The sequence below is a fragment of the Amblyomma maculatum genome, chromosome 7 (assembly GCF_055883805.1).
Source record: "Amblyomma maculatum isolate TAMU_Amacu chromosome 7, ASM5588380v1, whole genome shotgun sequence".
In the NCBI taxonomy this organism is placed as follows: Eukaryota; Metazoa; Arthropoda; class Arachnida; order Ixodida; family Ixodidae; genus Amblyomma; species Amblyomma maculatum.
Window position 1 is genome coordinate 142110980 of NC_139350.1, and position 16275 is coordinate 142127254.

The 16275-nt window shown below is 46.8% G+C and overlaps 1 protein-coding gene across 1 annotated transcript in view; it reads right to left on the minus strand.

The window, feature by feature from the left end:
• Positions 1-16275, minus strand: part of LOC146184890 (band 7 protein AGAP004871-like) — a 343551-nt gene that overhangs the window by 76941 nt on the left and 250335 nt on the right. Inside the window, exon 3 of the mRNA XM_084609524.1 lies at positions 13802-13874. Within this exon, the coding sequence (XP_084465650.1) occupies positions 13802-13874 (73 nt within the window). The remainder of the gene's footprint in view (positions 1-13801; positions 13875-16275) is intronic.

A 16275-nucleotide genomic window follows, 5' to 3' on the forward strand; every position in this document is an offset into this window, starting at 1 on the left:
AGAACAAGAAGTAAGCAAAGCTGCAGCTTGCGTACACGAACCCAGAACTCAATCTACAAAGTAGTCGGGGAATCATTAGTCCAGAGAATCTCGAATATTGGACTGCGACAGGCGGTGAAGTGGCGCACGAGGACAATGCAGTCATCAGCCATTAAGTATTGCATCCTCGTTATCTCTCGTTAGGTGTAGATTGAGTTTTAGCGCCCACAAGTTGCGCGATACTGTTGAGATGTTTGTGCATGTATTACATGGTTACAGCCTAGAAAACTGTCTCAATGCCAATAAGGAACTCTTACCGCATTGTTTCTATTAATTTGCTTTGAATAAGCGTTATCGAAAGCGAGAATCCATTTTTTGATCGTAAACTTGTTTCCTAGACCACATATTTTGTCTCAAATTACAACGTTATATTTGAACGCACCGGGAGAGTCCGTCTGGCTGTATTTACACATGAGTGAGAGTGAGCCATTCCGCGCAGCTGATGAAAAAAATCTACCGCATATTTTAGTGCGCCCGTCGAAATTGACCCGCGATCTTCTTTCCTTCCACTTGTTCGCACTGTAACATTGTTAGATTAGGGTGTACAAACTTTCCCACTCAAAGATAGTAGTGCAGCCCTTATTTTCAGCTCACCTCCAAAGCATATACGATTTGGACTTGTGTGCACGTGCAAGCGACCGAGGTGCCTTCTCACGGAACTGTCACAATGCCGGCATTTGTTCGAGCCGGACGCCTATCCTGGCAACAATTAGCCGCACATTAAGCCTTATTCAGTTCAATTAGCGGCATGAAAACAATGATCTGGAATCTGGACTCTCGTGAACCTTCGACGCGCCACATAAGTGAGAGCTTCGACAGTTCAAGGCGCTTTGTATGAACTGCTCTTCCCCCATACAAATCAAGAATTCTGGGAGACTTTTGGGGCAGCTGTGAGATATTATATTACGCTGTTATGCACATGTTCTTGGGAAAGATCCATGCTTGAGGCACGTGGGTGAAGAAATGTCCCTATAGCTTTTCCTTCGCTCGCAGCAAGTATTTGACAGCCATTTGAAACCGCTGGCCAGAGGATTCGAAAATAATTTATTTACAACTGTGGAATATTGTAAGATACATTTTTACGCATATGGATAGAAATGGTCGAAGCATTCTGTGAGTAGAAAAATATTGCTTCTGATATTTGTATTGGGCTCATGAAACAAAGCCAGTCTGCCATAGAATAGAAATGGGGAGCGTATTTTAAACAGTCTATAACAAGAACTTAGAAGCCTGCCAATGTAAGATATGTGGATATGTTGATTGTTTTCGCGAAGATGTACGATGTGTGAAAAAAAGATAACAATATACAAATCTTTCCCAAAAAATTACCCTTAACTTAAGTCGAATTTTGGCAGTTTCGTGACTGAAACTCCTGCACTGCTACACTGTCTATGAGCGAGTTTATAGGACCTGAATGTGCTATTGAGTGCGCCGTGGCAAGTGGTTTGCTGACTGGCGCTTGTGATAAAATGAAGTCTTAAAAGCTGCTGAATATATGCTTCATTATAAAATTTCTATATACAGTTATGCTTATCGCAAGATTGTAGAGTAATCTACATACCAGGCACCAGCACAAATGAGCCGGTCAGCAGCAACTGTGCGGCAGACATTGACGAAGAAGCCACGTCCAATTACTCGAAGCCAGAACAAATGGGTCGAGATGAGAGGAGGACCTGACAGCTGTACCGTACGGCAAGAAACCAAATGAAATACTCGCTGGCTTCAAAGCCTACATTATCCGACCTCTCGGAAGGTACGGACAAGCTAGTCAGCGAAGGCAAATTTTGAATGCTGACAACTTCAACAACATAGATCGTACATAATAAAGAATTCTTGCTGGAGATGACAACGCAAGGGGAAGCTCTTCACGCTGCATATCGTGCCATTCAATAAAACGTATTTTGGGGCTCCTTGCAGTGAATAGAAAGCAGAGATAATAGAATTCCAGACGGCGAAGTTCGTGTTCCACCTCGGACGTGGGGTTCCTTTACTGGTGTAATGAAGCAACGCGCTTATATATACCTTTGATGCTGCTTCGAAAGAGGTACTTTTTCTCAAACTTTGCCTCTACAGATCCTATCACGACAGCGTGCTTTTTTGACAAGTCAACAAAGTCAAAACCGACATTAATGCTGCGAAGCTGAAAGCAGCCAGCGATCAGAAACGATGTATAAGTTACCTCTGAGAAGATATGCTGATACACCTCATTTTGGGTCATTCACGGTTTCCAGAATCGATTGCTAAAATTCACCCCATACCACTATGCGAAGAGTAATATACGACAAAGAAAACTCTCTACTTTGTTTATAATGTACTACCTGTAAACAGCGCACAATAGGACCCAATTTCATGCTCTCTTGTTCGCTCAAGAAGCTCTCAATTAATACCGTCCAGAATCTTCTTTATTTCGCACTGACGATTTGTAGGTTCTTGAACCATTAAGCAGATCACAAGAACACGCTGAGAGAAAAAGTACCCATTAGACGAGCACGGTGTTTAGGGAAAAGAAGTCAGTGTTTCAAAACGTTTCGCACGTTTGGGTAAATATTAAAAAAGGGCATGTTTCGGAGTTAACAAGCGTTACCCGAGGATTTTGCTGCACACAACCCACAAACATCATTCAAGAAGCTGAGCAAAAAACGAGAAGGCGCAGAATGGAGAAAGTGAAAATAGCAGACATAAGGAAGATTTTCAAGAAATAGTGGAGATGGAATAATATTGAAATCGCTTTTCTCAAATGACAGAAGGTTAGATACGGAACTAATGAAAGCCGCTATAGGAGAAGTAAGATGAAAAGCAAAAAGAATGTACTTTAAACGCAATATTGAATGATGACAAAAACTGTGCAGTAAATCTTCTCGCGGCGGCTTCTGCAGAGCTCGCGTGAAGCTTCGCTCGAGCGCGAGAGATGCGCGGACACCAACGTCCCTGTCAGCCTCGGACGCTATTCCCGGCGGACCACACATAGCCTTCGGAGATGGCTAGCTGTCATAGCCTCTCGCAGGGACGAGCGGACTCGTGGCGTCGCACTTCTTTTATCCGCTCGAGACGCAGTGGGTATCGACGGCACGTCGCTCTCCGCTGCCATGCTCTCACTATCGCTTCCACACATTGCTCCCTTCCCTCCCCCTCCCCCCCGTTCATACACACATACACTTATGCCTGCTATGGCACTTTTCGTCGCAATTAAGTGTGCATTTTGCCTGTTCGGCTCTCAGGACCTCGGTGCAAGAGAATTGAAGGGCAAAAACGCTCGGTGCTGGGCCGGTTTTAGGCAATTCTCAACTGCTGAAATTGGTGTCGATGAATCACATCTATAGTGACGTCCAATGAGCCCTGTAACGTGTCCCATCAACCGGCTGCCTTGCTTTCTAGAGCTCGAGCGGCTGCTCAGCCTGGCCCAAATAACGAGACGGCAGACAGATCGCACGACGTCGTGTGAGTGGGGATCAACGTGGCGAAGCCGCCAAGAGGGTTTGCATCTACTCAGCGAATATGGATGCCATGCATGCGGACCTAACAACAAGTATCCACTCAAACCAGCCAGGTACGATGCCGTAGCACAAGATTCTACATGCAACGCGCGACAATCATTTCATGCAAAGCAGGAGCCAATGGCGCTTTCTATCAGTACAAGCACTCTGGTATGTCGAGTCAGGAAAGTCGTAACACACATGATGAGCACGCTGAAAAAAATTACCGACGATTACGTTACTTCCTAATGCGAAATTTGAGTGCAGCAAATAAGCTGTTTCACCTTTTCGATAGATTGAGGAAAAGAAATCGAGCAACACATGTATGCGCTATCACAGAACTTTTTTTTTTATTTTTCACACGTATTCCTTTAACAAAGACTCCCTTCTCGGCGGCGGCGATGAGCTTCTGCTTCAGCCTCGCTTACACCTGGTTGCTCTCGACGGTGGCGATGAGCCTCCGCTTCGGCGGTGCGAACGGCAGGGTCTTCTCGACGGCGGCGATGAGCTTCTGCTTCAGCCTCGCTTACTGCTCTGGATTCTGGCGGCGACGGCGCTGGGCCTCTGCTCTGGCAGCTCGTTTAGCAGCAGCAGCAGCAGACGGAGGACTTTCACCGGTCGTCTCGCTCATGGCTCAGAAAGAACTGGCAGATAATTTCGCAGTGGCGAACGGCAGCGGCAATTTCGGCTCGGGCGGTGCACATATACAGATCCGCCGCCACCGATCTGGCTCTCTGATTGCCACCGCACAGGGGTTGCATTGTAGGAGGAGCGAAGAAAGGAATTAAGTTCGAGCTGGCGCTTTGACAACCGGAGACTCGCAGGAAGAGGGGGGAGGGGGGGCGGCGTGTACACCCAGCGGCAAACGATGGGGCAGAAGCGCGCGCAGCAAGCGGACAACGCGATAAAGGGAGGAGGGGAGAGATAGCAGCGACTGACTGATGCTGCTGACGCCGATAGTGAGTCAACCCCAGTTGCGGAGTGGGTTTCAGGGACAACGCCGCCGATGCCGACGCAAACAATATGATACCCTCGCTTCCGCAGCGCCAAGAACCAGATCTAGTCGTGGGAAGGTGGTCACGTATTCGTCGACGTGCCGGGGCCTACGTGAAATAACCGGCGCGTCGGCAACTGAAGAGCACCCTATCCGCCACACAGAAACAGGGGGGGGGGGGGGGGGACCCTCCCCTCCTCTTTCTGCATGGCGGCGACGGTGTTCTATGCAGTCACGTTATCTTGACTCTCTAGCGGCGTCAGCGGCATCCAGCGGTATCAGTCGGTCGCTGCTAGCGCTGGGGGGATGAAAGGGGGCAGGAGCTGGTTACGAGGCCGACGCCGACGCCGACGCGAAACCCAGGAACGGACGCCAAAGAGCTGCGCTCTAAAAGAAAGTCGCAGCGATAGGATAGCTGGAACAGCGCATTATTTATTAGCGAGTATTCTATTAGATTAGGGGTATCCTATCGGCCAGAGGGATAGGGGAATAGCGTAGCGCGAGTCCGCATGCATTCGCCCTTTCAGCAATGTATTCTGTGTATGCGCACTCGCTATTCCCCAATCGCCCGAAACATTTGGGTCCGATTATTCTTAAAGCTGATACAGCTTAAGTCTGAACATTTAGCCGCACACAATTTTCCGGGACGCCCATTTCTCCTCGCAGGGCAGGACGAGAGCTTTAGCTTTTGTGACTCGGTAGAGTGAGCCGAAATCCCATCGTTTGCTTCTTGTGTCCCTCTCCTCCTCTTCCTCGTGGTCGTTGTGAATTACGGTAGCCAGCAGCCTGGTTCTTAAAGTGGCAAACCACCCTCAAGCTGCGCATTCCCCCGCCCGTGTCAGAACTTCCTCCGTCAACAGTAGCCACCATCTGGGTCCTTAACACTATCCATGGAACCGACAGGAAAGGGGAAGAGAAATCACACAGAGATATACGGGCAGAGATTATTCATGTTCATTGGCCGCACAATGAAATATGATTTTTATTTTCTGACGATGAATTGTTATAGGATTTTGGACTACATACTCTGGAATATAAAGCGTGGATCAATGAGATCTGATTGATTGTATGTGCGGGTTTGCGAAACCGAAGGGTCTGGGTTTGGAAAGGCCTGGATTCGACTCCTAACACTTCCTAATTTAGCTGATTTATTTTTAGATATTCTTCTTGTTCTGGGCTACGGGAAATTTATTACCAGTTTTGGCCTCATTCGAACCTTTCAATGAATTGTTCCAACAGTTTTTCAAGGTTCCTCTCATTACTCTGCTACGAGAGACGCCGACGACGACACCGAGGTTTCTGCGAAACACGATCCTCGCGTCACAGCCTATACATTCATTTTAACAAGCCACTCAACAGCAAAAAAAGCAGGGTGCGTAGACTGCGGCAGCGAAAGCATCAGCCGGGTGTTCATTTTTTCATATCAGAGCCTGCTCATATGAAATGGCGTAAGTGTCTATGAGGTGACCCCCTCCCTTAGTGCATCGGCACTCTGGCACTACCACTAAGCCGAAATGTATTCGTCTGTCGCTTGTCGATGGCCCTCTGGCCTTGACAGAAAATAATCGAAGGAGGGTTGAAATCTGGGTCAGTTGGTACATAGTCTTAGAGAATAATAACCAGCCAAGGGACAAGGATGAAGAAAGACGATGTACACACGGAAGCTGGAACTAACAACTGTGTTTTATTGAAGTAATAACATTTCCCAAGAAACCTTGCAAGGCATGCGCAGCTCGACGTCCAACACACAGCATAAAAGCGAAAAAAAACAAAAAACAGACAAAAACCACAAAAACACAGCAACGCTTCGGAAATAGCCAAGGCCCTAGGGTCTTTGAGATAAAAAACTTATTTCTTTCTGCATCAACGATATGGATGCTGTGCTAATACAATTATCTCCTTGCATACTTATGTGATAAGCTTAAAGAACTTCGCGCTATACCTTACCCTTGCCCCTACCAAGACGCGTGACATTTGAAAGCAGCGGATAACACCCGCAATCCCTACAATGGCGAGACAAATTAGCTCCGCTGGTGTGTGACAAAGAGTTGTGATGCTCTCGCAGCCTATCATTAATACACCGGCCAGTTTGGCCGGTGCTGATGATATATTGATGACTTTTTCATAATTTTAGAACTTTCACCGAATGACTCTTTTCATGAGGTTGTTGACGACGTCTTGAAGGCCTTTAAGGCTTGCACTAACGCCCTTTGTTTTACGTACGAACTACCCAATGACCAAAAGATTAGATTTTTAGAACTTGAACTAACTTTTCTTGACAATGGGCACGTCTGCTGGTGCTTTTTAGCGAGAAGCAAGAAAGCGTTGTTACCGTACTCCTCCGCTCACTCTAAAATCGTTAAGAGAGGCATTGTTATGAATTGCTTTCCCAGTGCTCTGGAGAAAAGTTGCCACCACGAAATAAAGAGTAGCCTTGACAACCAGGTTGGCCGGCTGCTGGCCGCAGGATTCCCAAATGCACTTCTGAATGCTCTGGCAGAATCGTTGCTACAAAGAGTTAAGAGGGGCCATGAAAAAGAGCCCAAGATTACTGAAGCCGAATGGAGGAAACTTGAGGTGATGCCGTATGTGCATGTAATTTCCTATAATATCAAAAAGGTTGCTGCGAGGTAAGGCGTTAAGGTCGTCTTCTCTGCTCCTTGCAAGCTATCAAGTCTTTGTTCTCGTATTTCTCATGGCAGATCTAAGGCCCCTGTGTGCTCGACGCCACATGATTGTTATATTCCCTGTGCCACACGTTTTATAAGATCCCTCTAACATGTGAAAAAGTTTACATCGGACAAACTGGCCGGTGTATTAATGATAGGCTGCGAGAGCATCACAACTCTTTGTCACACACCAGCGGAGCTAATTTGTCTCGCCATTGTAGGGATTGCGGGTGTTATCCGCTGCTTTCAAATGTCACGTGTCTTGGTAGGGGCAAGGGTAAGGTATAGCGCGAAGTTCTTTAAGCTTATCACATAATTAGGCAAGGAAATAATTGTATTAGCACAGCATCCATATCGTTGATGCAGAAAGAAATAAGTTTTTTATCTCAAAGACCCTAGGGCCTTGGCTATCTCCGAAGCGTTGCTGTGTTTTTGTGGTTTTCGTCTGTGTTTTGTTTTTGTCGCTTTTATGCTGTGTGTTGGACGTCCAGCTGCGCATCGTTGCACGGTTTCTTGGGAAATGTTATTTCAATAAAGCACAGTTAGTTCCGGCTTCCGTGTGTACATTGTCTTTCTTCGTCCTTGTCCTTTGGCTGGTCATTATTCTCTAAGAAAATAATCTCAGCTGAGAGTGGATTATGATCCCGCAGTGGCTCGAACGGATCAGCTATGGCCCTGAATGAGTCAGAACTACCATCGCTGCAGCAGAACACCAAGAGTGTGTAACTGCCACCCTATTACGCTGTGCTATGCTGTGGTCGTCACACAGGCAGGGCCGATCAGAAATCGGCGCGTCGCACAGATGCGGCCATTTGGTGCGGCGCGTGCTTAAAGGTTATATGAAAACTCAGGCAGCGGAGACTTCGAGTCGACGGCGATGCCATGAGAGTTGTGCCTCCAAATGAAACACCTAAGCAACGGGCCAGTAGTGCGGAAGCACAAGCTTCCCAGGCTTGTCAGATGTGCTAGCGCACATACTTCGCACTTCCCCAACTAAGCTAAATCGACTGTAGTTTTTTGCTAAGTCCTTCCATTTCCTCAAACCCTGTAAAATTTTAAAGTGGAAGAAAAACTAGGCGCGATGTGTTTCGACAACACTGGCAATCGCTCAGTTTCATATATCCGTTGTTAGAAAGAAAAGTGAAGACCCGACGTTAAACGCGATGAGGCCTTGTATACCTCTCAGCGGAAATTCAGAACAATGATACTTCCACGCAAAGCTTAGCTGGAACTAGCCCTGCAGTTTTTTCTAATTAAAACCGCAATTACAGCTTCAGCAATGCATCTCGTGAACATACGTCTTCTTTATAAGCGGGTACAGGCGTATTGCGTGTAGGTGTTTTACCTTCAATTATCCCTTCACCTCTAGTGTTCGATAGCTCAAAAACCGAAGCGCAACGTATTAGATTATTTACAAGCCCATATTGGTTACGTTCGGAGCCAGCAACCGTCTGCTCCCTGATGTCACAATACACGAGCTGTAGCGCCTGTTATGACGCGGCTAGGAATCTCTGTCGCGAGCATAAGTGCCTCTTCTGGGGCCCCCACTATGTACCAACAAGCACCCGCTCAGTCAGCTGGTTGGCAAAGACCGACAGAAAAAAATTTATAGTCAAGTATTTCAAAGTGAATATGGAATACAAATGGCAAGCAATAGGTTTCGAGACAGTAACAAATCAATAGGGCCTCAAATGGTAATCTTCGGCCCACGAGAGAGTGGGGAATGAAATAAAAAGGAAGAGTGGTACTTAGTAACGCCACAGCCGGAAGAGCGAGCTGAAAATAGTTGCATTATCTCCCCGGGGAAAACTGGCGGGACGGTTTGTAGAGAAAGAGAACTGAGACGCCCGACGTGGAGCTGTGATAACTAAGTAAGGATTGGATACAGCGTCTGAAATTGAACTTAATCCAGACAAAAAAATAGAAACTACACTTTCTTGTGGTGCTCGCATGACATGTCGGCAATGACGATTTTCATGAGGTTGAAGATGCCAAGATTGTTCGCAGCTGAAGATTGACAACAGCCAGACGTTTCACTAACTGAAACATGCTAAAAATATCCTTATATGGCGAGCAAACTCATACGCTATGCCAGATTAAATCTTCGCGTTCGTCCAGTTTAGGAAAGGCCGTCTTTACGTTCCTTATATTAATACGACTTAGCGGGTAGTGGCGCTACAAGCAACTGTGCTCGCACGAGTTTGCGCCCATGAAATTCACGAATTTTCATTGCCTCATGAAAAGCATGGATATGATCTGTTACGCCACAACCTTCTGCGATCGACCCAGCAATTGTGGCACTTCAGAGGTGGGCACCGCTTTGCTTTGACCCTGAAGATACGCCTAAAAAAGCGTGCATTGAACTTGACGACCACACCAAGAATGCCACGAGCGGCTTCTGTTAAACACGCCGGTGCCCCGCGTTTTCCCTAGGCGAAAAGCATTCTTTCCTCCCAGTACGAATGGAAAGGGTGCGTCGGGTTTTGTTCCCTGTATACACTCTTTGTTATCGAGATTCAACTAAGGGCTCAATTAGTCGAAGCAAGCACTCCGAACCAAAGGGCGCCGATGGAGCGCTTTTATATTTCTCCCGTGGATACAGTGGTAGCATTGGGGAAACTAAACTCGCTCTTTACCTGCTAGAAAAAGGAAAAGACCAAGATCGAAGCTCCTGTTTAAAGCCAACTGAAGGGCGAAGGGAAAAAAACATGAGAGAAAAGTGGAGATGGTCAGGCCAGAAAAAAAAAAAAAAGCGATTAGCAAACTCGAACAACCACAGACTACTTCCTTGCGCTCATGATATAGTGGGTGTTGCTTTGGTGAGCGTGAGACAGAACATGCGCGAGAATCAAAACCAACGTTTTCACTGGTCGAAGAGATGTTAGCAGGTATGAGGAACAGTTCTGGGGACGTCACGATATAGGTAAGCAAAATCGCCGGTCAAAATGGCTACCGCTACCCAGGCGTCGGATACGTTAGCTCTTAATTTGAACGTATATACGACCGTTCCCAAAAGCGCATCAAACGTTGAGGCGCTGTACGTTTTCTATATCACCGGAACATGTCCCGCTTAAAGAAAAAAAATATCAGCACTCTCACGAGAAGCATTGAACAATATTTTACACACTAACTCTGTAACCCTGGCAGCATTTGTCGACACTTATATTTACACCCTGTTTTGATTTTTTATTGTGAACATTTCGCTGCTGCTGCACTTCGTGAGGTACGGTTCAGTTTATAAGAGTTTGTGAATTAAGCAACCTTCGCGCAAATTGCAGCTTCACACGGCTCCCTCATGTCTGGCTTTGTACGCATTTAGTCATCACTTGTATTATCCACAGTGGTGGCACTAGACGCGTATTTCGCTTCGTTTCACGAAATCTTTCACTGAAGAAAATCAATTTATTCACAGAGGGTCGGCGACCACAGAGTACGCAAAATTGCGCCACCGGAATTACATGCGCGAACGAAAAAACGGTAAGCGAACTTCAGTTCCAATTAGAAGAGCGGACATGAAGAAAGTCGCTGTGAAAGAAGAAAGAAGTTACCAACCCCCAAAAGATCGGCTCAAGTCAACGCAAACTAAATCGAGCTGGCTTTTAATTGCTCCGAGCCGTCCTAGAAATATATTAAGCAAGTCTTCTCGTTTCAAAATGACCGCAAATATTCAAACTAGTCTTTGTTTCTTCGTTATTTTGCACAGGACAGGGCACTAATGGCTGCGCCTCACCAGCACGAAGGTCGTGTTCTTTTCGTTTGATTAATTTTCAACCGTGTCTGCTTTATTCGAAGACTCTGCAACCCTCGGAACCAACAGCAAGTGCAACGCATCGAGCGTCTTCATTCGAGAAAATTGATGGCTGCGCTCCGCTTCTCCATGGTGCGTAACGAACTCAAAGCTGCGACAGCTCACGCCAGCTAATTAAGTTTCAGCAGGGACGGCAGAACTGCCTTTTGTGAGGTTCTAGCTTTTGAATATATAATTCGTCACAGAAATGTATGGTGAAGGGGATATGTCCGAAAAAAAAAAACTTACACTGAAATGCAAAACAACGAGCATGCGTTGCATATTCACGCAAGAAGACATTAGTTGTGCACAAGACATCGTAGTTGAGAAAAGAGCGAATAATGTAGTCAGGCCAAAAGGGGGTCTGCTTTTGGCATATCGATATGTGAGCACATCCCTATTACATCCCTAGCACATCCCTATCTTAAGGGCAACCTACTGGTACTCTGCCTAAAACGTCGATTGGTAGGGATCAGAGAGAGGCTACAAAAATCTTTTGTCAGAAATATGATTCATTTTGTTGCAAGTCATTACCAGTCCATATAGGGAGCAAAGTGATGCTATACGTGCTACTATTTCCGTTCATATACTATGCGTTAATGCCTGTCTTAATAAAGATAGTGCCATGAAATCACGATAATTAGTAGACACGGAAGGAAGTAAGCAAACAAGCAAAGAAAACCAACAAACAAACAAACAAACAAACGCGAAGCTGATTGCGCACAAGTTACATGCATTTTGCATCGATGCACCGTAATAGCACATTACCCGTCACAGCCTACTTTTAATGCACCTCGGCTCCGTAAAGACAGTTATAACGTATTTTTTTTTTAATCTTTCATTGCTCCTCTCCTCTCACAAAGTAGCAGCCCAGACACAAAACCCCAGAAAATAGGAACATGCTTTCCTCCTTTTTCTTCTCCTCCCCCGCTCTCGCCATTGCCAAGTTTCCCTCCGGTGGTCTTTTGGTAACACTCAAGTTGAACTGAAGCTCGCCGGGCAGCGCAACCAGATCGGAGAAAGCGCAGATAAAAACAGACACAGTAAACTAGGAAAGTGTTCTCGCGTATTGTTCGCAACCTTTCTACTATTCAGGAGGAGGCGGGCGTGGAAAAGCGCACAATTGCAGAGCGAGAAATGCAATGGCAGCAAAAGGCAGAGTTATATAAATAAGCGAAGGAATGTACAGCGAAAAGAGCGCGGCATCCCGTTCCAACAACGTCTGGGTAAATATTAAACAAGACGAAAGAAGGGGGGGACGGTGTACGATTTTCCAGCGGCACATCGTTGCCACTGCAAACGGCCGCACATTCCTTTTCGACGGGCGCCATTTCACGATTCGAGAGTCGAATACCTTTTCTCCCAGAGGGTCATTTTTCATTCTCGTCCCCGAGTCGCCCGTCGTTTCCAAGCGCCAAGTACGCCTCATTTGTTTTTGCACTTCCGAACCCTGCTTGGTAGTCCCGTGTGCCGACTTTCCCTCTCACGTTCGCTCTTTCCTCTCTCGCTAAATGCGGAAACAAGAGTGCCCCGATCCCGGAGGGTGCCGATATGGCGGAATCAAGAAATTCGCGAGCGAGCCTATCTTTCACTCGCCGGTGGCAGATAATATTCGCGAATTCTGCTGCGCCATTCTTGCGCTCAGGAAGTGTAAAGTGAGAAAAACCATCACCTGCGGAGGAGAGCGGAATCTGCTATTTTCTTCGTGGCTGTGAAACTAAATTTACGCTACCACGTTTCACCTGCTTCTATGCGTGGGCGTTTGTGCGCGTGAGAAGAGCGTTTCGCACACTTGAGGAGAGAGAGACGCACCAGGAGGCGTTCGCCGAGCTGAACGAAACTAATGCTTTCCAGCTGGACCGAGAGCCACATAAAAGTTATTTATGGCTTGTGTACAGATACATGCTTTCTTCTGTTCACTCGATTTAATCATTTGCACTGGCTCCACAACGCACCAGCCAGCCGCTTACTAAAAAGGCCATCTCTTGGATAAGGTGTGTTGAACCGATTCTTTTGCCACTGCACTCTTTTGCCATTCTACTAATTTGAGTCTGGGATCTGGGACCTCACACGATAAAAAACAATAAGCAAAGTTGCTTGCTTGCGTTGGTATCTAAGGCGACATTGACGGATAGCGCGGAAAAAAAAGGAACGAATGTCGGGAAGCACTAACAGAATCTGAACCCTACTCAAGGAACTCAGGGATACTTGTTGTCCATGTACGTGCCACTTTGGGTTGCTTTTTACCCCAAGTGATTTAAGTAATCAATTTACTCAGTTTAAACTGTTCCTCGTTCGCAAGCACGCCAGAACTATCAGCAGCAGTGTTCTGTCGGGAGCTAAATGTGCATATAAAGTAAACGAGCTTCCACTAATCTGTATCTCAGGTATCCTGAAGCGCAGTAAGCTGCCGCACCTGCAGCGTTTCCTCCTTCGACCGTCTTGACTACTGGCCACTCAGCCACCTGGCACTGCGATGATGTTAAGTCAAAGTTCTCGTAATATTCTCCACGTTTGCCCCATGAAAATTACCGTGGCCGAACTTATTTTAAAAAAAAATCTTATACATCGCGAAAATTGCAAATGTGCCTCTATTCTTTGTCTGTGTAATTCGCGTCAAAATGAAGGGCGCCCACAGAGGGGCATTGTAATGCGTGGAGAGTGCGCTCGTAACCACTATGCCATGAACTGGCATCCTCATTAAAATGCGCCTGCAGGCAGAAGCTGATGAGGCCATTTGCAGATGCTAGGTCCCGGACGCGGATTCTCTCTCAATATCTTGCGGAATGCAGACACGTAAACAGGGCAGCGCGGAAGAGTAGGAACTGGACGTACTTACCAGGACCTTTGGCGCCGCCTTGTACGAGACGACCTAATCTGAAGATGACCGCTCTCTCGTATTCCTGCACAATCTGTAAGAAAGTAAAAAACGGCAGCTGTTAAAAAGCGCCCAGCTGGATGACACAAAGAAGATCTGCAGTAGTCAGCGGCCATGAATGAAAATTTCTGAAGACCAATTAGGCAAAGGCAAATTCAATTTGATCAAGATACCTCGAGGAAACGAAGGTCGGTAATTGTATACCCGTGCCAAAATTCGCGACAATTTTAGTCAGAATTTCATGGCCAGCGCTGTAAACGCAGAAGCATTCGCAATGTACGTATGTTTTGTTGTGTTTAAAGGGGAGCAATACCTTAAACGACTTGTTGAATCGCGTGCTTGTGTTTTGAAATTTGCGGGACCTGCTTATAACACTGCTTGGGCCATCTCTGCTATGTTGGAATATTGTAGAGCAAATGTGAACAATAGTATGCAACCGATATCACAAGAATGACTATGATTGTCTATCAAAATTATCGACTAAAAGCATATTCTTCCAATTTTTTTTTGTAATATATGGCATCACGAATGGTCAGACAAAAAAGGTCAAAATTTGTTTTGTTAGCTTTCACAATTCTATAAGACTCGCATCACATAAATATGAGAATTGTCTTACATTGCCGCCATTTTTATAAACTCGCTTTGATTGCAAAAAGAAAGCGAGGAGGAGAAACTAAGTACCGTATGTCACTCCATGAAGCCCGCTACAATACTAATATTATCATGTAAAATTATAACAATAATTTTCTTACAGTGACAGCAACACTGAAAGATGCCGGAAATCAGAGAAATGGATTTAAAGATTGAGAATCACCCCACTACTTTTCGACCAGCTAAGCTCAGGAAATCCCCAGCATAATAAAATTGCCGCAGGTGTCGCTACCGGTGTCCACGAGTGCAGTGGCGTCGGTGCCGTCGAGGGTAATACTGACGTTTTCTCTTGATTCTCACGTTGTGGAAGAAGTCCGGCGCAGTGTTTGGTTACGGCCGCGGTGCCTCGCGGGTTCACTACGGTTCAATGGGTGGCAGTGGCGTCGAGTCGGTGCATTAAGGTTTCGAACGATGGTAGGCCGTGGAACGAGATGACCACCTCGTTGTTTCGTAGGATGGTCTTGTGTTTGCGACGATGAGCAGCCTCCCTATGGAAGGTTACTTCTAGTTTTCCCCGCGGGAGCTTGGCGACCTTCCACGCGGAATTTCGCCCCAACATCGTGGAGGTTAAGAGGCACGACGTGGGGACGCTGACCGGGAAAACCTGCGTGGCCCGCCTGCAGACTGAGCCAGACAATCGTCAATTTCTGCGGTCGCTGCCCAGGCTGGGGATGTGATGCATCTGCACGGAACCCCTGCAGACCCATACGGTGAAGCAAACAATTGCAGTGTACGTGTCCCGCCTCACCGCAGTGAAACTACACAATTCGATAGTTGGCAGTGGGACAGATGTTACTTTTACTGTCCTAGTCTGTCAGGCGTGCAGGTGATGGCGGCAGCAAACGGGTTTCCTGCAGGCTACTAAGTGGTCCCGACAGAAGAACAGCGGTGGCGTATGTTCTGGTCGGTAGGGCTGTGCAACGTTAAAAGGAAGCTGGGGTCATAAGCGCATTTTCGATGAGAATAGGGTAAAAACATTAGGCGGAGGCGTAGTCGGGAACATCTGGAGCTCTTGTCGAACTACGGCCCGTACGGTTTCTCGAAGCACATCAGTGGCATTGGCGTCGACGGCTGCTGCAGTCACGGCCAAAGGGGGCGCTCGTACAATCGCAACCGCATATCGAGTGTCTTCTCCATAGTGGCTTCTGACACAAACTCAGCGCCAGTTCTCGGTGGACTGCGAACTAGTCCTAAAAAGATTTGCTCCTGGATTCCGCACATTGGGTACCGGAGCTTTTTCTGCTCTGGCATACTCGGGTCAGCATTCCAAAGCAACTTTGCCATGTATTTGAAGTAAATCAGTAAGCATTCACAGCGAATTTGAACACGGGACTTAAGGAGCAGTTAGGCGCATTCTTTTCGAATCACAGTGCTGAAGTTCTTCAGAAAAAGACTTTGAAAGAAGTCTGTCGTGACCAGGATTCCTCGTTCTCGAACCCTATGCAAACTTCGCCCTCGAGCGAAAAGAACACGTGTTGCAGCTTTTAATCATCCGTCTATCTGTCGTATCGTGGCACGCATTCATATTTCTTCAGACAGGCGTTCGGGTCTTCGCGCGGGAAACCTTGAGACGTCGCCGGCTTCCGCAGCTGCTCCATCACTAAGGATGGCGAGGTGATGGTAGTCTGCATGCCTGTTTCGGCTCTATGGTCGTTGAGGATCGACAAAATGCTTACTTGGGTCATAACGATGGAGTTAAATTCAAGAGACCCTAACTCTGGTTGAAGGTTTTGGAGCCGGCCACTGCCACGGTGTATGGGTGTCATCTCGATGGCAGATGACTC